General features: G+C 39.6%; 1 protein-coding gene across 12 annotated transcripts in view; it reads left to right on the plus strand.

Annotated features, from left to right (window-relative positions):
• Kansl1 (KAT8 regulatory NSL complex subunit 1) overlaps nt 1-27,587 on the plus strand; it is a 121,470-nt gene that overhangs the window by 15,298 nt on the left and 78,585 nt on the right. For 4 of the 12 annotated variants that reach the window (XM_034505201.2, XM_034505206.2, XM_076935636.1 and 1 more), the window contains exons 1-2: nt 7,455-7,594; nt 23,814-25,185. In XM_034505201.2, the coding sequence (XP_034361092.1) occupies nt 23,897-25,185 (1,289 nt within the window). In that variant the 5' untranslated portion in view covers nt 7,455-7,594; nt 23,814-23,896. Of the gene's footprint in view, nt 1-6,670; nt 6,693-7,454; nt 7,595-22,600; nt 22,646-23,813; nt 25,186-27,587 lie in introns of those variants that run through there. The other 8 variants (XM_076935638.1, XM_076935635.1, XM_034505205.2 and 5 more) reach the window with 4 other exon arrangements.

Raw genomic sequence — 27,587 nt, forward strand, 5'->3', positions numbered from 1 at the left:
CACAACCATCTATAATGTGATCTGATGCCCTCTTATGGCATGTAGGTATACATGCAGATAGAGCACTCATATACATAAAATCAATAAATAAATCTAAAAAAATAACATTGATAATAATGTTTTTTGTGTGTGTGTACCATGTAGCTTCTAATCATCTCCTGCCTGCCCCTCCCCCGTACCTCTCTCTGGAGCTTAATAAATGTTTATAGATGAAAGAAAATGAATAATAGAACTTTAATGTCATGTCCATTTTTAGTGACATTTAAAGTAGAATGGGGGGTTGTAGAGAAATTTTAATCCAGCAACATGGCTGCTCTGACAAGGGATTACATTCAAAGACCTAGGTCTGTGTGAGCTGACTGGAATGTAGACATACCCTTAGTACAATCCTTTAATCCCAAACAATGTAGTTAAAATACGTTTGTAGAGGGGAGAACCCATGTTTGGAAGGTTCTGTCTAATTTGACGGCAGTTCAGGCAGTTCTGTTAAGTTGAGTTGAGGCAATGCAATGGAGTTCAGATGAGTTCAGCAGCTGAGTTTGGTTGAGTTCAGTTCAGAGCCAGTTTTATTGGGATGGATTTACAAAGACAGGTTGCAGGTGAATACATAACAAGCCACAGAATGAGAAGGAGACTATAACAGATTACCAGAGTTAGTGTGAAGCCAAGCAGAGAAATTCATTCAGAAGCTAATAAGAAAAGCTAGTTTGAATCTCCAAGCCGTCAGCCTGGAGAGTAGTTTGGGCCAGAACAGCTGAGTTGAGACAGTCATCCAGAGTTCAGAAACAACTAGAAAGGGTGAGCTTATTTAGCAGTAAGCGTCTGAGACAACAATTAAGTTTAGTGAATACAAGTTACATTCAGTGGTGGCGGCACACGCCTTTAATCCCAGCACCTGGGAGGCAGAGGCAGGTGGATTTCTGAGTTCGAGGCTAGCCTGGTCTACAGAGTGAGTTCCAGGATAGCCAGGACTACACAGAGAAACCCTGTCTTGAAAAAAAAAAAACCAAAAAAAAAAAAAAAAAAAAATGTTACATTGATGGGATATATAGCATGGTTGTTAGTTGACTGTGTATTAGCATGTTTGAGACTTTGGGTTCAGTCTTCAGTAAATCCCCCAAAATGTTTTAGTTAAAAATATAGGTATTGTTATAAAACTCTGATTCTGTGGGTCTAAATATTAGTTAACAAGGCTTTATTTTAATTTTAATTTTTTTTTTTTTTTAAATTTGCTCTGTTTCTCTGGCTGTCCTGGAACTTGTTATGTAGACCAGGCTGGCCTAGAGCTCACAGATCATCTATTTCTGTCTCCTAAGTGCTTAAAGGTGTGCCACTATGCTCTGCTGGACAAGGTCATATTTTGATAATACTACCATAGATATTCCAGAATTATGAGGGTTTTTTTTTTTTTCCCCTCTCCCTTTCTTTTGGCACAATTTTGTTTGTGCCTAGGCTGGCCCAAAATTCACTATATTATCCAGGCTGTCCATGAACTCATGATTCTTCTGTCTTACTCTCCCCAATACTAGGATTACAGGTATGTAGTATCATGCCTAGTATAGAGTATTTATACTTTTTAAAAATTATTTTAGATTTACTTACTTTGGACAAAATGTTTTGCTTGCATATATGTATATGCATACCTGTTGCCTTGCAAAGGTCAAGAGGGTGTTAGATCCTGTAGCTGGCATTATGGATGATTGTGAGGCATTATATGGGTGCTGGGAATCAAACCTAGGTCCTCTGCAGCCATGTCTGAGCCTGTCTTTCCTTTTTAAAGTAGGGTCTAGCTGTGTGGATGAGGCTGCCTCTATTTGAGATCCTCCCACCTCCTGAGTAGCTGGGACTATAAACAAAATAACAGCATGCTTGACTTTCCTTTTTCTTTACCACAGAAAATAATTTCAATTAGATATTATATGGTTTTTATTATGTGCTTGAATTTAGTTCATTTGGGATAATTTTTGTTAAATTTGTGTTTTTTAATGTCTTAATATGATTGCAGGAATTAGATTGGGATACTGTTGATAATGATACTGAATTCTGTTTTTGTTTTTTGGTTTTTTTGTTTGTTTGTTTGTTTTTTGAGACAGGGTTTCTCTATGTAGCTCTGGCTGTCCTGGAACTTACTCTACTCTGTAGACCAGGCTGGCCTCGAACTCAGAAATCCACCTGCCTCTGCCTCCCAAGTGCTGGGATTTAAAGGTGCCTATCATCATGCCTAGCCTTTTTGTTAAGTAGCTTCAGACATTTATTTTATCACTGTATGTTCTTATGTATACACAGAACCCCCAAATCAATGGCTTAAGAAAGAAGAGTAGCTCAGTGGGTATTGTACAAGCACAAAGACCTAAGGTTGAACACCCAGCACCTGCATAAAAAACAATGCAGTGTGTGTCTGGGGTCAAAAACAGGCAGATCTAGGAGTTTGGTGGCTAGGCAGCCTAGCCAAAATGGGTGAACTTCAGGTTCAATGATAGATCTGTCTCAAAAAATAAGTGTAAAGTATTGGGCAGTGATGACACACACCTTTAATCCCAGCACTTGGGAGGCAGAGGCAGGTGTATCTCTTGAGTTTGAGGCCAGCTTCATCTACAGAGTGAGTTTCAGGACAGCCAGGGCTACACAGAGAAACAGTGTTTCGAAAAACAATTTGGGGGTGGGGGGTATAAAGCAATAGAGGAGTATACCTGAGGTTTTCCTCTGGTGTCCTTATGGTTATGTGCATTTGCATGTATAACAGTGCTCCCCCCCCACCCCCCCACACACACAGTGGGTGCTGGGGAAATAATGGACCTCTCCATTGGAAGGAACAGCTGTGTCATCTTTCAAAATCCCTAGGTCTTCTCTGCCATCAGAGCACAGTTTCATGTATCCTATGCTGGCCTTCAACTCTCTATGTAGAAGATGACTCCTTCAGGGCCTGTTGTGTCTGGTGTAGATGTATGTAGTGACAGGAATTGGCTGGGATTTTGTACATGTAGGGTAAGCAGTCTGCCAATGACGGAGTCACCCTTTCTAGCCCAGACTGGCCTCAAATTCAGGATTTATCTGCATTTGACGCCTCAATAAACTGAGATTATAGTGTGCCATTATGGTGGCTTGGGTTGAATTTTAATGCTATCTTTTGAATTATTCCAAGTTATTTCTAGTTTTAGAAGTATGTTTAGAGTTAGCCTTTTGAATGTTACTGTTTTGATGTTTTTGCTAACAGCTAATTTATGAAGTTGCTTTAGAATTAACTTTTTTCTTTCTTAATATTAGATCATTTCTATGGTGAGAGAGAATAAAATTATTTTTATTCTGAAATTTTTCTATAGAAATTTATAGAATGTTTTTGGAAACAGGTTCTCATGGATACATACTCTTAAAATAAGAGAAATTAATCTTTATGTTACTATCTTAAAGTATGAGAAACCTAATTTCACCTGGCTTAAATAAGCAAATGTTTTGTTGTTTTGTTTATAGCTGGAATTGCAGGTGTCAGAATTAGTTGTTATGATGTAACTGTCATCAAGACTCTTGACAGCAATCCATTCTGCCTGCTTTGATGCTGATGGCCTCTTAAAGAAATAAAGTATTTTAATATTTTAAACTACTAGTGTCAATTTTGGGTGGTGCTAATTTTTTTGTTTGTCCATCTCGTATTAAGACGAATGGTTTCTTTTTGGTTCTTTCGGAGTTTTCCTAGGTAGCTTCCACTCTTACATCATGCTCAGTCCTAACTAATCTCTAGTAAAAATATTTGGCCAGGATAGAATGGATATTGGACACATCAACTATGACTGTTCTAAAAGATTATAAATATGGATTTTTTTTTTGTTTGTTTGTTTGAAACAAGATCTCACTATGTAGTGCTGGATGGTTTGGAACTCACTATGTAGACCAGGCTGGCCTGGTAATTTGTGGGTAATCCTCCTGCTTTTGCAACCCAAATGCTGTGATCATAGATATGTGCTACTTTGTTTTTGTTTGCTTGTGTGTTTGTTTTTTGAGGCAGGATTGCTCTGTAGACCAGGCTGGCTTCAAACTCAGACATCTGCCTCTGCCTCCCAAGTGCTGGGTGGGATCAGCATCATGAACCATCAAGCTCATCTTTGTGTGCATGTTTTTTTGTTTTTTTAAAGATTTATTTATTTTATATATGTGAATATACTCTTGTTGTCTTCAGACACACCAGAAGAGGGCATCAGATCCCATTGCAGATGGTTGTCAGCCACCATGTGGTTGCTGGGAATTGAACTCAGGACCTCTGGAAGAGCAGTCAGTGCTCTTAACTGCTGAGCCATCTCTCCAGCCCTTGTGTACATGTCTTAATCAGCCTTATCATGCATTTTTTCTCTGGGGGATTTTGTTTTTTCTGTATTTTAGCATCCCCCAACTCTGTGTTCCATGTGTCTTGTCTTCCCTCTGTACCTTGTGTACCAGCAAGCATATGGATTTTATATGACTCTAGCTGGCCTTGAAAGTCTATGTGTTGATGTATATATAGCTGAGGATGACCCTAAATGCACCTCAGAATTGATGGAATTTGAGGAGTTGTCATCAAGCCTGTCTCTGGAGGAGGTTTTTAAAAAGAAATGTATTCCTTTTTTTGTGTGTGTTTAGCGGTGCATGCCTTTAGTCCCAGCATTCAGGAGGCAGGGGCAGTCTGAGCTCAGAGTTCAAGGCCAGCATGGTCTACAGGGAGAGTTCCAGGACAGCCAGAAGCCTTGTCTTGTGTACATGAGAAGCCTTGTCTTGTGTATAAATTTTTGTCTGTAGTTGCTTACCTTGAAGCAGTTGTTCATAAACTTGGGACTTAGTTTCATTGTTGTTTTTTGTTTTTGTATTTTTATTGTTTATTATTGGACTGGTTATACTGAGGTTCAGGAACTCTGGATTGTCTTGCTTTTCCCACCCCCAATTAAATGCTGGAATTGGATGCATATACCAATGTGCTTGAGTTAGGTAGTGAAGTTTTTGTTGGCGGTTGTGGGTTTGTCTTTTTTTTGAGACAGGGTCTTTGTACCCAGCTGTCCTGGAACTCAGAATGTAGAACAGGCTGGTTTTGAATTTAGAGTTCTCCTCCTTTCGTAGTGCTGAAATTATAAAGGCATGTAGCACTGTGACTGGCTAGACAGTCAAGATTTTAAGAGTTGGGACCATAATAAGATTATGATATAAAGAATTTTGTTCACTAATATTTAAGAATACATTGCAGAAAGCTTTGCCTTATTTTTATTCAGCTAATTTAGATTTTGTAATCTTCAGATTAGGGCTCTAGTCCACCATCTGTTGGCCCTGTAATTATATATAAACATCCTCCATGGCATTCCTATTTATGTGGATATATATGTATGTGCTCTCTCTCTCTCTCTCTCTCTCTCTCTCTCTCTCTCTCTCTCCCTCTCCCTCTCCCTCTCCCTCTCCCTCTCCCTCTCCCTCTCCCTCTCTCCCTCTCTCTCCCCTGTATTCTAAGTTAAAAAGCCCAAACTATTGATCTTTTTTTGGATGCATATGTAAATATGTATACATCTATCAGTTTATCCTTGTGTAATTTGACTCCATGGTGTCTCCTGCACTTGATATTTGAGAACCAAGATCATGTTTGAGAGTGTAATTTTAAAAATGCAGATGGAAACTCGAGAGAAATATATAGATGCAGATGTTGCAGAAACCTGGTGAGTTAGAGACTTTGTGGGCTAATGAATACTGTTCTATAACAATAGTGTTTGAGGAGCTGAAGTGACACATAACACCGGATACTGGTTTTGGTAAACCACACAAAGTATTGAGCATTTTGCATCTTCCTTTTTGGTAGACTTTACCCTTCTCATCTACTGTGTTTGGTGATTTAGTTGTTGGAACAAGTTTTATGCTATTTGATTTTGGTGAGTCCTAATAAATCTTTTGACATCGTTACCTTTAAAGGGTGGTGGATTTGTACAGTGTAATGTGGCACTTTACATTATATTAAGTTTTTTAAATCCAGAAAATGTTCTCTTAAATTACACCTTATTTGGGAGGAAGGAATCGATATCATGCTGACACACTATCAGTCAAGAGTAATAAGGTGCCACCACTTTTAAGTCAACGCTGGTAGGAACATGACAGGTTTGCTTTTGTTGATGTTCATTGTTAAACTTTTAGCGGGTCAGTGAACTTTAATTTGGTGGTAGGCAGGAAGCATAAATATTATTGTGTAATGAATGCGTTTTTGCCTATTTTGGCGGCTCTGACAAACCAAGAAGCCCAAAACAAGACGCGGGCTTAACGAAAACTACAGTTCCCAGCGGGCCCGGCGCTGGTGGGCCATCACTTCCCCTCTAGCTCCCAGCTACCCCTGCCCGGGCTAGCCCCGAGTCGGTCCTAGCTCGCGCTTGCGCAATGGCGTCCCCTTATTTTTTGGTTTGGCGGCTGCAGAGCGTGGCGCTAGGGCTAGCAGCCAGCCGTGTGCTGCAGTGTACAGAGCAGGGTGTAGGACAAAGGGCGGGTGGCAGGGACCGCGTCACTGGTCAGGGAGCTTCCTGCCCGCCTCAGAACACGGTTGGCCCTGGGTAGTGTGGCCGCAGCGGCTTCTGCATTCACTGCACACACAGTTCTTCGCTCACGTCCTCTAGCTCGGCTGTGCCAGTCCGCCCTCCCCACATACCGGCGCGCGGCAGCGCCAGCCCCAGAGCCGAGGGAATTTGACGGCGTCAGCGCCTCAGGTTAGCCTCACCTCGATCGAAGCGAGGGCCCCGCGCCGCTTGCCGCAGTGCCGCGTGTCGCTGCCGCACGTATCAGGAACCAGGCGCCGGTTTCCGCAAACAGAGGCGCAGAAGCAGCGGCCGCGGCGAGGAGCCATGACTGAGGCGGCGGCAGCCGCGCCTCCTGGCAGCCCGCGGGGGCGGCGAGGCGGGCGCCCCCTGGCGGCGCGCCGGGGCGGAGCGGCCCGCCGCAGCCGCAGCCGGCGGAGGCGCTGCTGTCCCTCCTCCCCGTGTCCCCGGCACTCGCCCGCTCGCTTGCTCGCTCCATTCTCCCTCCGCTTCAGATTAAAGGGGGGGAGGGAAAAGGAGCTCGGCCGCCATTTTCCCAGTGCCGCCGCCGCCACCGCCACCGCTCGCCGAGCCGGCGGGAGAACCGAGCGCCTTAGCGAAGCCGACTCGTCTCGCCGCGGCGGCTTGGGGGGCGGCCGAAGTGCGCTCCCCGGCCGGGAAGAAGCGCCCGGGGTGGCGGTCGGGGTGCGGGCGCGGGCTGCAGACGGCGGCGCTTGTTTGTGCGGGGCGGGGGGGGCAGCTTTACCCTCTGCCCCCGCCCGCCCGCCGGGGCTGCGGTCCCCGGCGGTGCCCAGGCCGGGTCGGAACGGAGGAAGGCCGGAGAAAGGACCCGAAAGAGAAGAAAAAGCAGCCGCTCCCCGCCGCCGCCTTCCCCTCCCCCTCCGCCTCGCCCCCCCGCCCGGAAAGTCAGGGCGGCTCCGGGCGCCGGGGGGGAGGAGAGCGGCGGGCCGGGCCGGAGCTGCCGCCGCGCGCCCCCGCCCGCAGGTCCTCGGCGCCCAGGCCGGGGGGCTGTTTGCAAACTGCGCCCATTTTGTGGGGCCGAATCCGCCCGGGCTACGCTCCTCCATCACGTGGTAGGTGCTGCTGCTGCTCCTTTCCTCCTCCTCCCGCTGCCCTTTCTCCTTCTCCTCGCTCTCCCTGTGGCTCCCATTTCTCCCTCTCTTTGTTAGTTGTAACTAGAAAGGCAGGGCAGGGGAAGAAAAAATCCCCGGAACTTTAAATGGCCTCTCCGGGCTTCCCCGCTGCGGGTCCGGGCTGGGAGTCGCCCCAAGGGCGGGGGTGTGCGGGGGCCCTTCCCCACCAGCTGCCGCCTCGTTCGCTGGGCTTTCCTTTGGCGTTCTATTTAAAAAGGCGGCCTGGAGAACATGGTTTATTTCCGAAAAAAAAAAAAAAAAAAGGCCAAAAACAAACTCTTGCTCTCGCCTTGAACTTCTCTTGACTGCAAAAGGTCTTTCTTTGCTCAAACACATCTTGCATGTCTGTCTCACGGTTTGTATCACAACTCTGATTGTTAACATTTTTTTGTTGCTTAAATATTGAGGTCATTTGCGTTTTCGGATCTAGTCTCAGGCAGCTCTTTTTTTCAACTAAAGAGGAAGAGGCATTTATTTGCTTTTAAGTGAGTTGGAATCTTACTATTGGGGGGCCTGTTTTCCGACTGACGGCCTTTGATTCTCAGCAAATAGTTTATAATTGTTTTCCGTATTGTAAACAATCCTACTCCCATGTTTTACCTAGAAATCCTTTTGTTTTCCAATGTTGGAATCCCAATGTGGATTTTTAGAGAAACTCGTTACTTAACTATTGCTTATTGATTGCCTTAGGGGAAAAGGGGTGACATGATGGCGCCACTTTAAATTGCTCTTTCCTCCGCCTGTTTTTTCCTCCTTTATCCTGGAGGTCACTGGAGCATTTTCCGTGACCTATTAATAAAACCGCACTTGAGGGTGTTAGTTGTACAACTCTTAGGGGTTAGAATTTGGTACCTTAAGGTTCGAGAGACCCGAATCCTGCAGTCCCCAAAGTTAAGAGAAATCTCGCTAGTTCTCCAACCTAGCTTCCCTCCCCTCCATTCACAATCCTGGTGTTGCCATATCCTTCGTCACGTGGCTAGCAATCATTGTGGGGTTTTTGTTTGTTTGTTTTTTTTGGGGGGGGGTTGTATGTTAATATTTTAAATTGTAGCCAAGTAAGTGTCCCGCTGCCCATCGGAGAGATCACAATGCTTGAGGGTTGGGTTTTTTTTTCTTTTTGATACATTCGGAGAACATTTTAAAATAAACGATAAAATTACATAATCCTCGCCTTGCATAATCATGATATAGTTACAGAACTTCTTCTCAAAAGTACTTTTAAGTAAGGAAAATTGTTATATTAAAATGATTTCTATTTCTTAGAATGGTCTGTAGCTTATATTTCCCACTCCACCTCCCGTTTTTGTTTTTAAGGTCATTTAAAGTACCATTATTTACAAAAGCATGAAGTGGGCGTGTTTCCTTTCCCCCTCTTCTATGGGCTGTACTTGGTTTCTTCTCGTATACTCTTACCAATTTAGAAATTTTCAATTAACTGCAGCTGTTGTCAGTTGAGACTTTTTTTCTTCTAACAGTGGATACTTTTGATGTGTTTCTCTGTTGCATTTTTGATAGAGAAGTTTTTAATTCTAGTTTTTGAACCTTCTTACTTGGTTGTTTATTATAACTTCTTGTAAATATTAACTATAAAACGCTAGAGTACATTTTGTCTATTTCTAGATAAGTTACTAGCTTCAAAAAGTAAATATGAAATGTAATTCTTGGGTATGATTGATCTGTTTTCTACTGCCATGTATGTTATCAATGGCTTGGACCATTTTCTTTGCTAACAGTTACATCATGTCATGTGATAGGTGCAGTGTGATGTGTTGCTCTAAAAATATAGCAAGGTAAAAATGCTCATCCTTTGGAAATTTAAAAACTGTATTGTAAGTATTCTGTAACGACTCTTAATCATGGAATTCTGAATTAGATTTCCACTAGTGTTTAGCCAACCAAGTATACAGTTCTTTTGACCTTTAGAATATTTGATGTGATTTGTTAGTGACCTCAGAATTTGAGGTGGTTTGACATTATTTTAGAAGTGTGATCCACTTGGAACCATTAGCAATCATAAAGATTCTTAAAATCTTTATTCTGATAAAGGTAGTTGTCATTTAACTTGTATGTGAAGTAAATATTTATGATTTGTTTCTGTAAACAATTAAGTCATCAGTTATATACAGATTTTGAGATAAACTGGAAGTTTAGTTTTCCCACCTATAGGAATCTGGAAATATTGGGTTGCTGCATCTTTCCTGAAAACCTAATTCAGACCATTAGGGTCTGATTTCCATGTTCACATAATATTAAATCTGCAAAGCACTCTTTGATTTTTAAATAATTTACACTCCGGTCAAGGAAAATTCTGGAAGCTAGAAAACAGTTTAATTTATTTGAACTTTTAAGGTGGGAAGAAAGAATATTGTATTTTTTTCTCCTTCAAATACTATCAGTATCTTTTTTTCTTTAGTATTGCTACACTGTAATCAGTGTTTCTAAATAGTATAGCCTTTGGATTTTGACCAAATCTAGTTTGACCACAGATTTTAATTACTTTTAAAGTGAGCAGATTTTAGATTTGCTATGTTTGATATGAGCTATTTTATGTGATCTACAAACAAAGCTTTTGTGGTTAGTGATGCCTGTTTTCAAAGGTATTTTAGTATTGAGTAGTTGTAGCTGTGAGTAAAATTGTTTCCTTATTTTAGAAAAATAATTTTTCAAAATGCTCTTTAAAACATTAACCTATACCATACAGAGGAAGCTTTGGGTTTAAATAATGTGTTTTCCTATTCAGCTTCTTTGGGTGGAAGGTTCCTAGGACTCATCTTTCCCACCACCTTTTTTGGTGAGGCAATTAAGACATAAATGAAAGTGACTTTCTGGAAAAATTCGTGTGGGGTGTGTGTGTATTTATTTAATTGTATTGCCTCTAGTTCCAAGACCTGTCTATTTCTTGATCTGGATGGAAAGAAATAGTGTAGATTAAGTATGTGGTAGTGATAACTAGCAGTTATCTCTGGTTATTTCTATGACCCACAATTCTCTTCTCAATCTATATATAACACTCAGAAGATAGTACTTTCTATCTCTTCTGGCAACCTTGAGATGTTGATGCCCTCTACAGTACTTTACTAATCTCTGTTGTTTTTTTGTTGTTGTTCACCTCAGTTTTTGAGCTTACATTTTGAGAAATGGAAGTACCAAGAAGAGTCCTACTTTGTATGAATTACCACACTCTGGTAGTAATGTTTTTGCACAACTTTTAGTGTCTGTAAACTAGTATGGAGTTTATTGGGTTTGAAACTATATGTCTGTTCAGGTTGAAAAATTATTTTTCCTGTAGACTTTTTTTTTTTTTAAAGAAAAACAACAAAAGAAGCCATTTATTTGTTTGTTTATTTGTTTATTTATTTATTTATTTATTCTTTAAGATAAAGGGAAATGGTCCCAATCTTATTTGCACTAGACAGCAGGCCAGGTGTTGAGGGCATTTTATTTGAGACACCTGCACTGTACTCCATAAAGAGAGCAAGAAAAGGACATTAATGTAAAATATTCCTGAGACCAGAACAGCCTAACCCATGAATGAAGGAGCGTATTTAAAATAAAGAAAAGAGTACAAAGACAAGTTGTTTAAAACTCAGCAGTGAAGAAATGCTCTGGTGGTTGTTTCTGTGTAGTCACAGGTCTGGCTTTTGTATATAGGCTATTGGAAAACCTTAGCTAGATAATAGTAGTGATTTACCAAAAAGCTTGGACTCCAATAGATTTTTTTTTCTTTAAGCTTTTTCTAATTTTTGGTAGGATAAAGGTGAAGCCAAAATGTAAAGTTACGGAAACCAACTTTCCCAAATTAGAGAGCATAGCTGGTGAATGAAAAACAAACTTGGAAGCCAATTGCAGTGGTGCGCAACTTTAATCTCAGTATGGGCAGTGGATCTGAGTTTGAGGCCTACATGGTCTATGTTGTAAGTTCCAGGACAGTCCAGGACTACATAGTGAGAAAAACAAACTTAATTTAATGATTGTATATGGAGATTTTAATGAACGTTATAAACTTTTATGAACCAAATGAGGTTTTTTTTTTTTTCATGATTGAAGGGGATGTTTTAAGGGTTTTTTTTCCAGATTTTCAAAAATGTGTATTTATTAGTTATTTGTATGTATGTCTGTCTACCAGTGAGTATGTAAGAGTGAATGCAGATGCCCAAGGAGGCCAGAGGCATCAGATCTCCTGCAGCAAGAGTTATGGGGGTAGTTGTGAGCTGCGTGATATGGGTGCTGGGAACTGTAAGTGCTCTTAATGGCTGAACTGTCTCTTCCCCCTTTAAACTTTAATCTTCTGTTGGCTACCACAGTTTTGGCAAAATGCTAATTGTTTAATAAAAGTCGCATCTTATTTGTGGTGCTGAGCTATAATGGCAAACCTTAGTTTTTCAAAACATGGTCTATTAGGCAGTCCTCCAATGCGTACCAGTAATTTAAGAACCTTTCATCAGCCTCTTGGGTGGTGGGGTTATACAGTGTTATACAACATCCCCTACATAAAAATTATTTTCCACAAATCTTTTTTTTTTTTTTTTTAAGATTTCAAGCTTAGCTTCATAGAATTTTAGCATTTGAATGACTTCCTTTTTTTTTTTTTTTTTTTTTTTTTTTTTTTTTCCGAGACAGGGTTTTTCTGTGTAGCCTTGGCTGTCCTGGACTCACTTTGTAGACCAGGCTGGCCTCGAACTCAGAAATCCGCCTGCCTCTGCCTCCCAAGTGCTGGGATTAAAGGCGTGCGCCCGGCTGTTTGAATGACTTTTACCACAGAATTATTTATACAATTACTGGCTCTGAATTTGTTCTTTTTAAATTCTAGTTCTAGGACTTTGTATTTAATTTTTTTTCTCTTAATTGAGTCAGAGAATGCAAAGTTGAGCTAAGTTGAGTATAATTTTTGTTACTGTACGTTGTTACTTGAATCAGAAATCCAAACAGAGATTTTAGTTGTAAATTTAAATATAGTAGATTTTGTTCTTGTTTAGAAAAAAAAGGGGGGGAGGCATGAACTTGACCTTACCTTTTAGCTTCTTTTCAGCAGTTTAAGGTCACACCTGGTTAAATTCAGTTGGAGGGGAAATGTTGAGGAATAACAAGATTGAGTAACAATTTTATTAACGGATACCCAAGTTTTCTCATTCCTTACTTACTTACTGTTTGGCCTTTATTGACTACTTGTTAGTACTAGAGGGTGTGAAAAGGATTAGGACTGATTAGTTTCTGAGTTTTTAGCGCTTATTAGTGCAGAGATTTGAGAGAGAGAGAGAGAGAGAGAGAGAGAGAGAGAGAGAGAGGAGGGGGGGAGGGGGGGAGGGATAGTCTAGATTAGTAGAATGCTTGCTTAGCACTTGTGAGCCCTGGGTAGGATCTCTAGACATGCGCACATGCACATACACTCAAAAAGAAATATTTAAGTCTTGAGAGTTTCACTAAGCTGTTTATATGTGGAGATTAGGGACTATATAAAGACCTTAAATATATTGCATATATATACTTGTACTCTTTGTAGTTGGTAATTTATTCCATACTATCTAGTCTTGAGCTTCTCAATAGAACAAAAGAATGCTATTAGTATTAACCTTTAACATTCCTCTGGCATTGAAAAAAATTTTAATTATTCAATTTAAAGGGGAAAAGTAGTTTTTAGTAGGATTTCTGGAATTTAACTGTGAATCCTGAAGAGCATTTCTTTTTGAATGGCTTGGGTTCTTCAAGATGTTTTAAATTTTAGGATTGTTCAAAGCCACTAGATTTGTTGGAGATAAACGTTCTGTGTTTTTTGTATCTGAACTTAAGACTGGTAAGGAATTTGAATTCACAATAGGGTACAAATAGACAAACAATGTTAATAGTTTGATTATATAATCATCCTTCAAAAAAATTACATCTGGGGCGATAGCTCGGGGGGTTAAGAGTATTTCCTGTTTTTGCAGTAGCCTGGAGTTTGGTTCTTAGCATACATGTCAGTCGACTGGCCTTAATACCACCAGTCCAGCTCCAGGGAATCCAGTGCCTTTTGGCTTCTGTAAGCGTGCACAGACAAATACTAAAAATTCTCACATTCCTTTCTCTCTCTTTCTCTCTCTCTGTCTTATACACAAATTGGCTCAAACTTCTTAGAGGGCTTTATATTTTTAAAATTTAAGCTATTTTTTAAAATTACAATTTTTTTTTTCTGGCTTTTTGAGACAGGGTTTCTCTGTATAGCCTTGGCTGTCCTGGAACTCACTCTGTAGACCAGGCTGGATTCTAACTCAGAAATCCGCCTACCTCTGCCTCCCAGGTGCTGGGATTAAAGGCGTGTGCCACCACCGCCTGGCTAAAGTTACAATTCTTAAGTGAAAAGAGTAAGTATATATCTGTGTATCCATGAAAATACTTCTTTTGGGTAGATTCCTAGTTGCTAGATAACATTTTGAGTTATTGCATTTAAGATTTGATAGACATTGCCTTCACAGTATAATAGTTAAAATAGGTCAAAAATTGTCCAAATGATTGTGAAGCATATTTCTAAATCCAGCATTTAGGAGACAAAGGCAGGCAGATCTCTTTAGTTCCAGGCCAACAAGGGCTATACAGTGAAACCTTATCTTAAGTTTTCAAGTTATGGTACAGGAATTTGGCTATGTGAATGAATGGAGCTTGGGATTGATAAGGTTTACCCTGTATTCAGTTGGTAAAGACTTTAGATTGTGTCTCCTCATGATCAGACATTCCCGTTAACTTTCTCCTAGTGGATCTGCATCTGATTCATCCAGTGTAAAAGCTTGTAATTGACTGTTGGCACTGTGCTCCTTATAGAAAATAGATTTAACACAAACCATACTGTCTATTTAAGAAATGTTTAGCATAAGGAATGATGGGCTGAAATCCATGAGTTTCTGTTATACTGGTTGTAGGCAAGTGAGTGCCAAGGTAGTACAGATTATGAGGCTAGATTATGAACGATAACTAAGCCTGGAAGGAATGAGGCACACTTGCATGACCTTGTAATTTAAAGCTAAACTTTGAAATAGTAGAATGGGTAAAGATAGAGGAGGATGGAAGAACCCAGAATTTTACGTATTCTAGTGAGTGTAGTGAAGGCAGAGTATAGAGAGCTTCAGATGTTGAATGCTAAGGGAGTAGATAAGGAATTTGAAATTTATTCTTAGTCTAAGCATCACACAATCAGATTTGATTTTCCTCCTTCCCTCCATTCTTGCCTTTGATGTAGTCAGTATGGTAGTAGTGGCAAGACTGGAGGCTTGTCCAGACTGGATGGAAGAAGGAAGAGCTAGAGATTATTACTACTAATTAATGCCTTAATTATCATGGTACATAATGAGGTTCTGAAGTTAGGCAGAGGCACTAAAAATATTTTGAATGTGCTAGTCATTCTGTCCACTGAGCACCTTCCGACTTGGCTTTTAAAAATTGAGAGTATCCTGCACGGCTTCAGGATGGAGTTGCTTTTTGACCCACCTATTTAGCTCAAGTAACACTGGGAAAGCTCAGGGAAAGTTGGCTAGGCATACTCCATCTCCATTGCAGTACTTTCAGATTCTAGAGCCTGTGAGTTGGTTACTCAGTGTCTGCATAAAGTGGATGGGGAGTAGGTTGTACCCACTCTCATAATCACTCAGGTTGTCTTCTCTTTTGGAAACCCTTCAGACAAAACACACAGAACTGTCTTCACACTTAGTTTTTATCTTATGGCATTAGTGAGATTGTACAAATTTGTAATCTTTCTATGGTTTGATGTTAGTAGACATATGAGGTGTTTTTGTTAGAAGATTAACCACTGATTTACATCACAATTTATTTACATGGAATATTTATTGATGTGCAGAAATTGGTTTTTTGTTTGGTGATTTTGGGGGGGGATAGGAGTCTTGCTTGCATGAGCTTTCTACTTTGTTTTTCGAGATGGGGGTTTTTTGTTTTTTGGGTTTGGGGTTTTGTTTTGTTTTGTTTGAGACAGGGTTTCTCTGTATAACCCTGGCTGTCCTGGAACTCACTCTGTAGACCAGGCTGGCCTCGAAATCTGACTGCCTCTGCCTCCCAAGTGCTGGGATTAAATTTGTGCGCCACCACCGCCCGTCTTGAGCTTTCTACTTAAGACCTATTTCTTCTGTAAAGCCTATGCTAACTACTTCTCTACTTGTGTCTTTCTTTACTGGTCTTGTTATCCTTTGTGTTTTGATTGATATATGAATTTTAATAAATATATTTGAGATAATAGATCATTTGGTGTTCTCATTGATTTTCCTCTAAAGACTAAAATTAAAGTTTTAATGTTAGAGCTAAGACCCTTCCATGTTAACCTAGCCTTGAACTCTGCCTAATATAATAGTTTTAAGCTTGAGCCTGGGGCTAGAGATGGCTCAGCTGTTAAAAGCACTTCCTGTTCTTTCTAAGGATCAGAGCTTGGTTCCTAGCTTCTACATGAGGCTGCTCACAACTGTCTGGAACTTCAACTCCATTGGATATGGCCTCCTTAGACCTACAAACTCATAGGCATACCCTTAGTTATACAAAATGGATAAAAATAATTCTTTAAAAAGTACAACATTTTGCTTCTGCAACATAGTAGTTGTGTGACCTTGGGCAAAATTACTTATCTTGGAACATTAAGTTTTCCTCATAAGGACAATAGGACTTACTTAACAATGTTTCTTTGAAGATTAAATAAGAATATAGGTAAAACAGACATTGGCATAGTAAATGACATTTAATGTTAGTAAACAGCAGTTTAACATTTTGCATTTGTGTGTGTGTGTGTGTGTGTGTGTGTGTGTAGGGGGGTGGGGGGGAATTATGTACCATGGTATAAAGGCGTGCATGTCCCTGGGTGTGAAAGTCAGATGATTTCTTGTGAAAGTTGGGTTTCTCCTTCCACTGTTTGGACTCCAGGGTTAAAACTGAGTCTTCTGTCCTGCCTCATGAGCAACATGTAGTAACCTATCCTCCAGTCAAGATACCCTTAGGAATTATGAAATAGTCTCAGTTAGGAGGCTCAGTCATTTTAGGAAACTGTTAAGGTGGTCCGATCCACTTTTAAAAAATACTTTGTTGCCCTTCTCTAGCACATCCCACATTATATATGGACTCATTTTTATGTTTAAAGTACCACAAGGTGTTGATGCTTTTAATCCCAGCACTCAGAAGGCAGACCCAGGTGGATCTCTGTGTTCAAGGCCAGCCTGGTCTACAAATCCAGTTTCAGGACTTTCAGGGCTACATAGAGAAAACTCTGTCTTGAAAAACTATACTGTGCTGTAGATTCCAGTTACTTGATCACAGATTACTTTGTAGTTCCCCTCTTCCTGAAGCTGTAATACACCATCTGATTTATCCCAGCTGCTCTTTGGATCATCTCCCAAGTTCTCTTTTTGTCAGTTGATTACATTTTCTTTTAACAAAACTAGTTTGTATTTGAAGGCCTGTTTTGAGGAAACTCTTAACTATCTCCATGATGGTACTTAATGATTATCATATCTAGATAAAGTTGGTAAGATTGTAAAAGAAGAAAACTTAACAAGGAATTTTGCTTTTCTTAGAGTTAATAAATTGGCAGTTGGGGAACATTTGGATAATTTGGAGTTGAATGCAACTGACTTTAAGTACATCATATAGTTTAAGCAGAAAGAATAAGAATCTGAATAGCCAGAGAAAATGTTGTGAAACTGCTAGAGATGTAGAAGTTTGGGACTAAAAGGGCTTTCTAGCTTCATGATACCTTGGTATATACTTGCCTTATATTACTTGTAAGTTTAATTTTGAAGAATTTGAACTTGTGGGAAAAACAATGTAGCAACTTGGAGAGTATGGAAATGAGGCAATTAGGAACTAAAGTAGCAGTCAGGAAGCTGTTAGGATTATCTAGGTGTGAGTTGGGGAGGACTTGGACTGTACTGGTAGGGTTAGTAATAAACAGGATATCCCAAACCCGAGCCTGAGAAATAAATGGAAAAATTGGATCATAAAGGTAAAGTTAGGATGGATAAGAGAGATTTCTCTGTATGTTGTCTTTTAAAATATTATATTTTTGTATATATGGTGTATTTGACTTTTATGTAGGCTCAGCCTCTTCATATTTCTGGTTTAAGCTCTGAAAGAGTATTTTGCTTTGATGACAGTTTTAGAGAGGTTTTCATTGCATTGTTGTAGTCATGTATTCATTAGTTCTTGCTCTTTTTTTTCCCTCTTTTTAACTTGTAATCCTTTTGTGCAACTGGTCTCTGTAGAGCTCAGGTCACATTTTAGAGACTTAATGATATGTAGTTGTCTCAAGCCTGAGTAAATGCTGGCCATTCATGATCACACATCAAACTACCTTCCCACCTTTAAAAAATGCCTTTTCTATTAATATGGTATATATTTAACATTTTTCTTTTTATATTAGCTGTATTAGTATGTCCTGTGGTTTCCTAGAGCCATTTTCTTCATGTCATTTTTTTTTTCTAACTAGAAAGGAGCATCACCATTCTCTTGTCCTTGTCTCTCATACTGATGTTTTAAATAATGTTGTTATAGCTCAGTTGATACTTGCCAACTTTTTGTATATGCTTTTTTAACCTTCTTGCACTTAAAAAAGGTGTCTCCCTCCCCTCGCCCCCATGGTGAGAAAGCTCTATTAACAGACACCCCATTAGGGACAGTAGGAGGGTTTTTTTCTTATTTGATTTTTGCTTTTGTTTTCAATATAAGTATTGTTGATTGTAACACTTGGCTTATTGGCTAACCAGATGGCCTTAACCCTTTAACTTGGTTCTCAGCAGTCTAATTTTTTTTTTTTCAGGGTACAGGTTAAGTCTTGTGCACCTGAGTTACTAACTATGGAATTGTGAGGAATAAAAGTGAGGGGTTTATTCATGTGTAGGTTCTGACTTAACAGTGCTCAGAAGAGCAGTGGGAAGAGATTCTTATTTATTTCTTTCAAAACATCTTAAGGAGTTGTGGTTTTGCTTTGCTGTCATTGGGGGTGCACTTGACTTTCCTGATGTATTTTTTTTCTTTCAGGGAAGGCACTACTGTTTATCTTTATTTATCTATCTATCTATCTATCTATCTATCAAATTGGAGATTCCCTTAGATACTATGCAACATACAGAATTGCCCTTTGATCCCCACTGTGATTAAAAAATTTCCAACCAAGGTGTTAGCAATGCGATGGTTGAGAAATCGCCCTCTGGGTATATGTTTTTGTTTTCCAAGTGCCACTTATATTAAGGAGTTTACCCTTGAAACTGTCACAATTAAGAATAATAGAATCACAACAAAGAATTCATGTGGTTGCACTCACTATCTAGTCTTACATTCATCAGAATGATGGTATGTGGAATCAGTAGTCTTTTGTTTTCATTTATTTTTCGAGACAGGGTTTCTCTGTGTGGACCTCACTGTCCTAGAACTATTTGTAGACAAGGCTGGGCTGGAACTCACAGAGATCGATCGACCTGTGTGCCTCCTGAGTGCTGGGATTACAAGTGTGTGCCTCCACCACCTGTATTATTAGGAGTTTTAATAGAAAAAGTTATTTAATATGATGTGCTGTGTGAAGCTTTCTAAATTTTTTTCTATTGAAACTGTGTGTGTGTGTGTGTGTGTGTGTGTGTGTGTGTGTGTGTGTACACATAGAAGTACGCCACAATATACGTGTAGAGGCCAGGGGAATAATTCATAGGAGTGTGTTCTTTCCTTTCATCATGTGGGTTCTGCGATCAAGTTCAGGTGGTCAGGATTGGTGCCCACTCCTTAACTGGCTGAACCACTTGTCTGTCTCTAAAATACTGCTTTGGAATTGAGAAACTATTACCCAGCTCTCTTTTCTATAGCTAAAAGACCTTGATTTGGTGAGTCTTTTCTTTTGTATCTACAAGCTTGTTTCACAAGATGAACCTGTGACAACAGGTACTGCATAGTTTTTTGTTTTTGCTTTTTTTTCTGAGACAGGGTCTCATTGCATAGCTTTGGCTGGCCTGGAATAGCGAGCTTCCTGCCTCTGCCTCCCGAGTGGCGGGATCACAGGCATGTATCACAATGCCCAGCTGAGCCATCTGTTCTTGACAGATTGTATTCTAGGTTAGCTAAAAATGAACACACATCAGACTAGAATTCCTTATTCTGTGTATATAATTTGAGTATTATTTAGCTCCATCAGTAAATTTGAAAATATAATCTCAACCCTAAACTTATTGCCCTGGTTGCTATAAATATTAAAATTAATTATAGCTTTTAAATTTTTTCTTTAAATTCTTTAAAGAAAGGTGATTTATCATAAGCTTAAAGTTTGACTTAAATTTTTTTGTTTGTTTGTTTGTTTTTTTTTTGTTTTTCAAGACAGGGTTTCTCTGTATAGCCCTGGCTGTCCTGGAACTCACTCTGTAGACCAGGCTGTCCTCAGAAATCTGCCTGCCTCTGCCTCCCAAGTGCTGGGATTAAAGGCGTGTGCCACCACCGTTGGCTTGACTTAAATTTTTGAAACGTTGACTTATATATGAATATTTTGCCTACATATATGTCTGTGCCCCCACAGGGATGACTGATATGTGCGGAGGTCAGAATAGGGTACTGGATCTCGTGGAGCTGGAATAACAGATGATTGTGAGATGTGGTGCTGGGAATCAAAACAGCGAGTCCTGGAAAAAACAGTACTCTTAACCACTGAGAGCCATCTTTCTAGTCCCAAGTTTGACAGGCTTTCTTTGTTTTATTTATTAGAGGACTTCTGGTCCCTTTTTCCTCTTTAAAAAAAAATTATTTTTGTATGTGTGCCACAGTGTGCATGTGGAGTACAGTCTTGTAGAATTTGTTTTTTCCATCCACCATTACATTTATTGGTTCTGGGAATGAACCTTGATCAATGCCTCTGAGATATCTTTTGGTTTTAAATTTTTAAATAAGATTTATTTATGTATATGGACGATCTATCTGCATGTATACCTTTGTGCCAGCAGAGGATATAGATAGATGATGGTGAGCTACCATGTGGTTGCTGGGAATTGAACTCAGGACCTCTGGAAGAGCAGCCAGTGCTCTTAACTGCTGAGACACCTCTCCAGCCCTAGTTTTAAATTGTTAAGTGATGCTTTTGAAGATTTATAAAACTGATATTACTCTGATTGTTTCATTGACATTCTGTTCATTGTTGAATTTAAGAAAGTGTATTATGGTTGCTGGGCATAGTAGCCTTTAACGACCTTAATTCCAGTACTTGGGAGGCAGAGGCAGACAGAGCTCTGAGTTCAAGGCCAACCAGAGCGACATAGGGAGATCCTGTCTTGATGTACTTTGGGCTCTTAAAACATTTTCCTCCTTGGCTTCTCTCTCCCTTTTACTGACAAGTGTAATTCCTTTTTATGGTGTGGGCATTACAAACTCTTACTTCCTACCTTATTAAACAAAAGGAGCCCCTACATTATCTAACAGTTTTTTGTGTATTAAAAGATTTTCTATCAGTAAATATAGATATGCAATGTTATTCTATGTTGTATATATTGTTATGAATAGTTCATAATTTAAATTCTTAGTCATTTAGTTTGTTTTACTTTTAAATTTTAATTTTGGTGTCTGGAGAGCTAGCTTCTGGTTAAGAATACTTGTTATTCTTGCAGAAGACATGGGTTAGGTTTCCCAGCCACCTTCATGGTGCCTCATATAGCCACCTATATTCCAGTGCCAGAGAATCTGATATCCTGTTCTGACTTCTGAGAGCATTAGACATGCCTGTGGTGCACAGACATGCAGCAAAACCTGTATACTCATAGAAAAGTTTTTAAAGATTAGTTTATTTTTTGAGGAAAGTTCTTATGGAGCCCAGACTGGGCTTAGACTTTCTTTGTAATAGAGGTTGTCCTTGAACTCCTGATCCTCCTGGTTCTATTAAGTGCTGGGATTACTGATCTATGCCACTATATCTTGTTTTCCTTTTACAAGCCACATTATGAAGTAGTTGGGTTTTATTTATTTATTTATTTATTTATTTATTTTGTAGATACACTTCTAAAAGAAACGAGAGTCTTTAATTGAGTTGTTGTTTTATGGCAGTTGTAAATAATGAAGCAAATCTGATGAGCACTACATCCGCGTTTTGGTGTTTTTTTCTTCCTATGTGTGCTAGTCCCTAGTACAATTAATAAAATCCATAATCTTTACTATTTCATCAAGAATATCTTTTAAAAATCAACTAATAATTAATTTTGTGATTCATGCTATAGCTTATGTGTAGAAATCAGGACAACTTGAAAGAATTGGTCGAACCCAGGTGGTCAGGTGATGGCAGACATCTTTACTTGCTGGGCCATATAATAGGCCCAAGGTTCAAGTGAGGAATACTGTGACTAATATTGTTTGGTGCTATTGTCTGGGTTCTAAGATACCAGTAGTTTTCCTTATCTTTGTTTTTGTACCCTCATTACAAATGTTAACATAGGTAAAGGGCAGAACCAGTGGAGATAGCTCAGTGGGCTTAAGATACTTACTGGCTTGTTCTGTTGCTTTGTCCTACATTGGTACAATGAGAGAAGCAAGTCTTGCACATTGCCCTGACTTCACATGTGTGCCGTGGCGCGCATACACGCACACACGCATACACGCACACGCACACACACACACCCAAAAATAAATATAATTTTTTAAAAAGGAAAATGATGTTCTTAGTATTAGTGTAAAAGTATTGACCTTCATAGTGGTCATTGAAGACTGGTGAGATGGCTTAGTAGATAAAAGTGCTTGTAAGCCTTTTCAGAAGACCTGAATTCTATGTCCCGAGTCTACTGTGGAAGGAAAGAACCATTTTCTTTGATGTTATTCTTTGATGTCACACACATACATGCACTACCACAACCACCACCCCTACCAGCTACCAAATAATTTGGGGAGGGCAATTTTTGAGATCTCCATGGGTGCAAGAGATCATGCTTTTAGGGATAGTTGGTATAGTTCTTTATATAGGTTTCCCTTTGTTTCCAGACCCAAATAGATGAATCAGGAATGAAGAAGAAGCAGTTAATTGAGGTATGTCAATGATGGGTTAGGGTTTAAGAAAATGAGGCAGGATGAGAAAGTCAATTCTGAGGTTTCAAGGGCTAGAGGATTAGAAAGTTAATTAATGCAGCTCAGAAAACTTTTTTTCTGAGAGTTAGTGGTCCTCATGCTAGTAGTTGTTGCTAAGGAAGTGAATGGAGAAGGCAAAAGGAAAAGATGTTGGGCTATACCAGCATTTTAGGACCACAAGGAAGAAAATAGAATAGTTCAAGGATATCAGGATAAAAAATTTCAAGGAAGTCCACACTACCTATTGCTTGGGGAAAAGTCAGAATAGGACTGTTAGTGGTAGCTTTCCTAGAGTGATGAGGTAGAATCTAAATTCTAGAAAGTGAAGAGTGTAAAGGCAACTGTAACTATTGTTTTGAAGTGCTTTGGGGTAGGGGGAAGTCTGGGAGTTATGTTGGACTCTTAAAGACACAGATTTACTCTGAAAATAAAGAGCCCAGTAGAAAAGATATGTGCTGAATGAAAGAAATTTGGTGTTACAGCATAAAGTAGTTAGCCAGGTAATACAATATAAATTTGTAAGGAAGAAACTGATGAAAACTAGATTCCTGGGCCCAAAAATGACACCCATTACACTCAGCATAAACTTTTTTATGAGAATAAAATTTTTATTCTTCTATTTCTAGGTATTCATTTTAGGGCCATATTCAATCCAGTAATATAACATTTAAAGAGTTGTATCCCCCCAGTCCTCCCTCCCCAACAGGGTTGTTTCATGTAGCCCTGGCTACATTCTCTCTGTAGACCAAGCTGACAAGAGATAAGTCTCCCTCTGCCTCTCAAGTGCTGGGATTAAAGGTGTGTACCACCAACTGCCAGGCAAAGAGGTTTTCTTTTAAATAAAGTAATTATAACCATTTTTGATTATTTCAAAATGAGACTTCTGTTTTGGCACTATTCAATCTGTAGTTAACAAGTGACATGAAGGGTAAAATTATTTTCTTGTGAAGGGATTGTGTTCCTCTTCTCCTAGGTAAAAGATATCTCCAGGCTCCAGAATGGTTCCTCAGTTATTCTCCTCTTTTTTGGAGGCAGAGTTTGGACAAAAGCCTCATGTGGTGTTTGTGTTGAAAATGTGTGTTGTTTTTAAATGTGCTTGTATTTCTGACTTCCTTTTTTTCTCTTTCAGTGTGTTCTCAGGGGAGGCAGTAAGGGGCCCTGGAGCTGGCCTCAGCACTGGGAGAGGCTGGACTTCCTGTCTCTCTGTGCTGAATGGCTGCGATGGCGCCCGCTCTCACTGACGCAGCAGCTGAAGCACACCACATCCGGTTCAAACTGGCTCCCCCATCCTCCACCTTGTCCCCTGGCAGTGCCGAAAATAACGGCAACGCCAATATTCTTATTTCTGCCAACGGAACCAAAAGAAAAGCCATTGCTGCAGAGGATCCCAGTCTAGACTTCCGCAATAATCCTACCAAGGAAGACTTGGGAAAGCTGCAACCATTGGTGGCATCTTACCTCTGCTCTGATGTAACATCTGTTCCCTCAAAAGAGTCTTTGAAATTGCAAGGCGTTTTCAGCAAGCAGACAGTCCTTAAGTCTCATCCTCTTTTATCTCAGTCCTATGAACTCCGAGCTGAGCTGTTGGGGAGACAGCCAGTTTTGGAGTTTTCCTTAGAAAATCTTAGAACCATGAATACAAGTGGTCAGACAGCTCTGCCACAAGCGCCTGTAAATGGATTGGCTAAGAAATTGACTAAAAGTTCAACACATTCAGATCATGACAATTCCAGTTCCCTCAATGGGGGAAAAAGGTCTCTCACTTCATCATCTCTGCAAGGTGGTGAGGTGGCGGGATCTGACTCTGGGAACTTGAAGGGGGGTATGACCAATTGCACTCTTCCACATAGAAGCCTTGATATACAACACACAACTCTATATAGCAATAATAGCACTGCAAACAAATCTTCTGTTAATTCCATGGACCAGCCGGCACTTCAAGGAAGCAGTAGGTTATCACCTAGTGCAGACTCCAGCTCTAACTTGACAAATGTGAAGTTAGAAGTCAAAAAGTCTCCTCTGTCTTCCATTCTTTTCAGTGCTTTAGACTCTGATACAAGGATAACAGCTTTACTGAGGCGGCAGGCTGATATTGAGATACGTGCCCGTAGGTTACAGAAGCGATTACAGGTTGTGCAAGCCAAGCAGGTGGAGAGACATTTACAGCACCAACTGGGTGGATTTTTGGAGAAGACATTGAGTAAACTGCCAAATTTGGAATCCTTAAGGTCCCGGAGCCAGTTGATGTTGACCCGAAAGGCTGAAGCTGCCTTGAGAAAAGCTGCCAGTGAGACTGCCACTTCAGAAGGACTTAGCAACTTTTTGAAAAGTGATTCAATTTCAGAAGAATTGGAGAGATTTACAGCTAGTGGCATAGCCAACCTGAGGTGCAGTGAGCAAGCATTTGATTCGGATGTCACAGACAGTAGTTCCGGAGGGGAGTCTGACATTGAAGAGGAAGAACTGACTCGAGCTGATCCTGAGCAATGCCATGTGCCCCTGTGAGTAGAACACGTATGATGATGCAGTCATTCCTGAAAAATGTGGGACAAGATTTAAATAAAGCCCCATTTTGTAAAGAATATGATTCTTGTATATTGACAACTAGGCTGCGCTAATCTTTTCCTAGTTTTAGGTAAGTAAAAGCATATACCTGAATTGGAGAAATGGAAGGTATTTCTGCTATAGTATTGTGTTACTGTGTGCTAAAAGTTTTCCTTTTTAAGACTTAGTGAAAAGAAGCTAGAAAAAAAATAACTGAATACATTGCTTTTGAAGCTTCAGGACATTTTAAGCTGTAATATGTAACTTGACATTTTGTTGTTTCTGGGATATAGGGACAAGCATTGATTTAGTTAAATTGATTGAAATTTGTAGTGCTTTCTGTTTAACTTTCAGCATAACTGTCTGTCATTTTAATACAAAATTTCCTTTCTGTTGGAAAACAGCTATAACATCATAGAGAAGGCATCCATGACCATGAAGAGTTTTAACAGTTTCTCCCTCTCAATAAGTAGGCAATCATTTCTAGTGGGTAACAGCTGGTTGTCTTGTAATTTAATTTTAATTCTGACACTTTTAATAGGTAATAGTGTCAGGTCCCACATTAGGGAAGCCATGGTCATCAAGATTGCCCTTCAGTGCTACTTCAGATGCCAGTTGCAAACCCCAGATATGTGTGTTTCTTATTACTTGGCTATAAGTCAATATTCCCATAGTTTGGCTTTCATATTTGGTTTGCCTGAGCAAATCAGTACAGTACTCGGAAACACTGCCTTAATGTTTACAAGTTTTTGTTACAAATATTTCAAAGGAAAAAGATGCATACATGTATGTTGGTGAGATGTGAGGAAGAGACACTGCTTTCTAGGAACTTTAATTTGTCTAGCCATCCAGAAATCTTCTCAAGTCTGTCTTTTTTTATTTTTACTGGGAACTTTGGTTATATAGGTATGAGATCATATTACTTTGTCATTCGTGATAATTTTTATTTTCTTTCATCTCTGTTTCGGGTATGAGATTGAAAATTCCAATGGTCTAAACCCACCTTAGTCTTTTTGGTGACTAACACTCATATTGAAATTACCTCTGAAGTCATTATTTCAGCTATCTATCAATGAAAAAGAAGTTTGATGCTAGAAGATAGGCAAAGGCCAATATGTATTTCATAGTATCCTATTCTAAGGACTGGTTAGAAATCAGAATATTTTAAACATTGCCTTTTTATGTAAATGCACCTTTTACTTCTTAATGTAAGCTGTGTGTATACACAAGTATGTATTTTTAAAAGTTAGATTCATCATTTTTTGTTTCAGAATTTTTTTTTCCCCTTTCTTAGATTTTATTATTAAAAGTGTATGTGTGTGCCTGGTGCCTGTAGAGGTCAGAAGACAATGTGGGGTCTCCTGGAATTGGTGTTAACAGACAAGTTATAAGCTGCTGTGTGTGTGCTGGGAAACAAATCTTGGCTCTTGTTCTTACTTTATGAAACCCGTGTGATTATGGAGTTTAGGCCTGCCTTTAACTCACAGTTATCCTGCCTCAGTCTTCTGAGGATTACAGGTGTGTACCATCATGTCAGCTTTTGTTTTTGAATTCAGCAAATAACTATTTTGTATAAAGTTTTACTGCTTTCTAAATCTGTTGGTTTTGTAAGGTAATACATTAGCTCAGGATGACATACTACTCTTACCCTTTCTTTTCTTTCTTTTTTTGGGAGATGGGGGTGAGTTCTGGGGTTTCCCTATGTAGCCCTTGAAGTTCTGGAACTTTGTAGACCAAGCTGACCTCAAACTCATATCCATCTGCCTCCCAAGTGCTGGGATTAAAGACATGTGCCTCCACCACCCACCTGGGTTTACTTTTTCCTTTGGCCCTACATTCATGTATTTGTAGATGAATTAAGTAATCTACCATTGCTGTTTATCTGTTAGGTTTGTGAGAACAGGAACAAAGACTTGGGGAAAATGGACTTGATATTTGAAAGTAGATCTACCTTTTTTGCTAGAGATGTGTAGTCTGGCTTACTAGACAAGGCTAAATACATAGAGATGCTTAAAGACAGGTTTTTTTCTGGGGGCTGGAGCGATGGCTCAACAGTTAAGGGTTGCTCTTCCAGAGGTCCTGAGTTCAATTCCCTCAACCACATGGTTGCTCACAACCATCTGTAATGGGATCTGATGCCCTCTTCTGGCATGCAGGTGTATGTGCAGATACAGCATTCATGTACATTAAATAAATAAAAACTTAAAAATTTTCCTTTATGCTAAGAAAAAGCTGATTCATTTTTATTGGAGAGTTTGCTTGTTTAGACGGCTGTGCTTTTAGTTGGTGAATTACCTACTATGCTAAGTTTGTTTATATTATCCACATGGATAATACTATATATATGACAGGAAACTTT

Source organism: Arvicanthis niloticus, chromosome 6 (genome assembly GCF_011762505.2).
Source record: "Arvicanthis niloticus isolate mArvNil1 chromosome 6, mArvNil1.pat.X, whole genome shotgun sequence".
In the NCBI taxonomy this organism is placed as follows: domain Eukaryota; kingdom Metazoa; phylum Chordata; class Mammalia; order Rodentia; family Muridae; genus Arvicanthis; species Arvicanthis niloticus.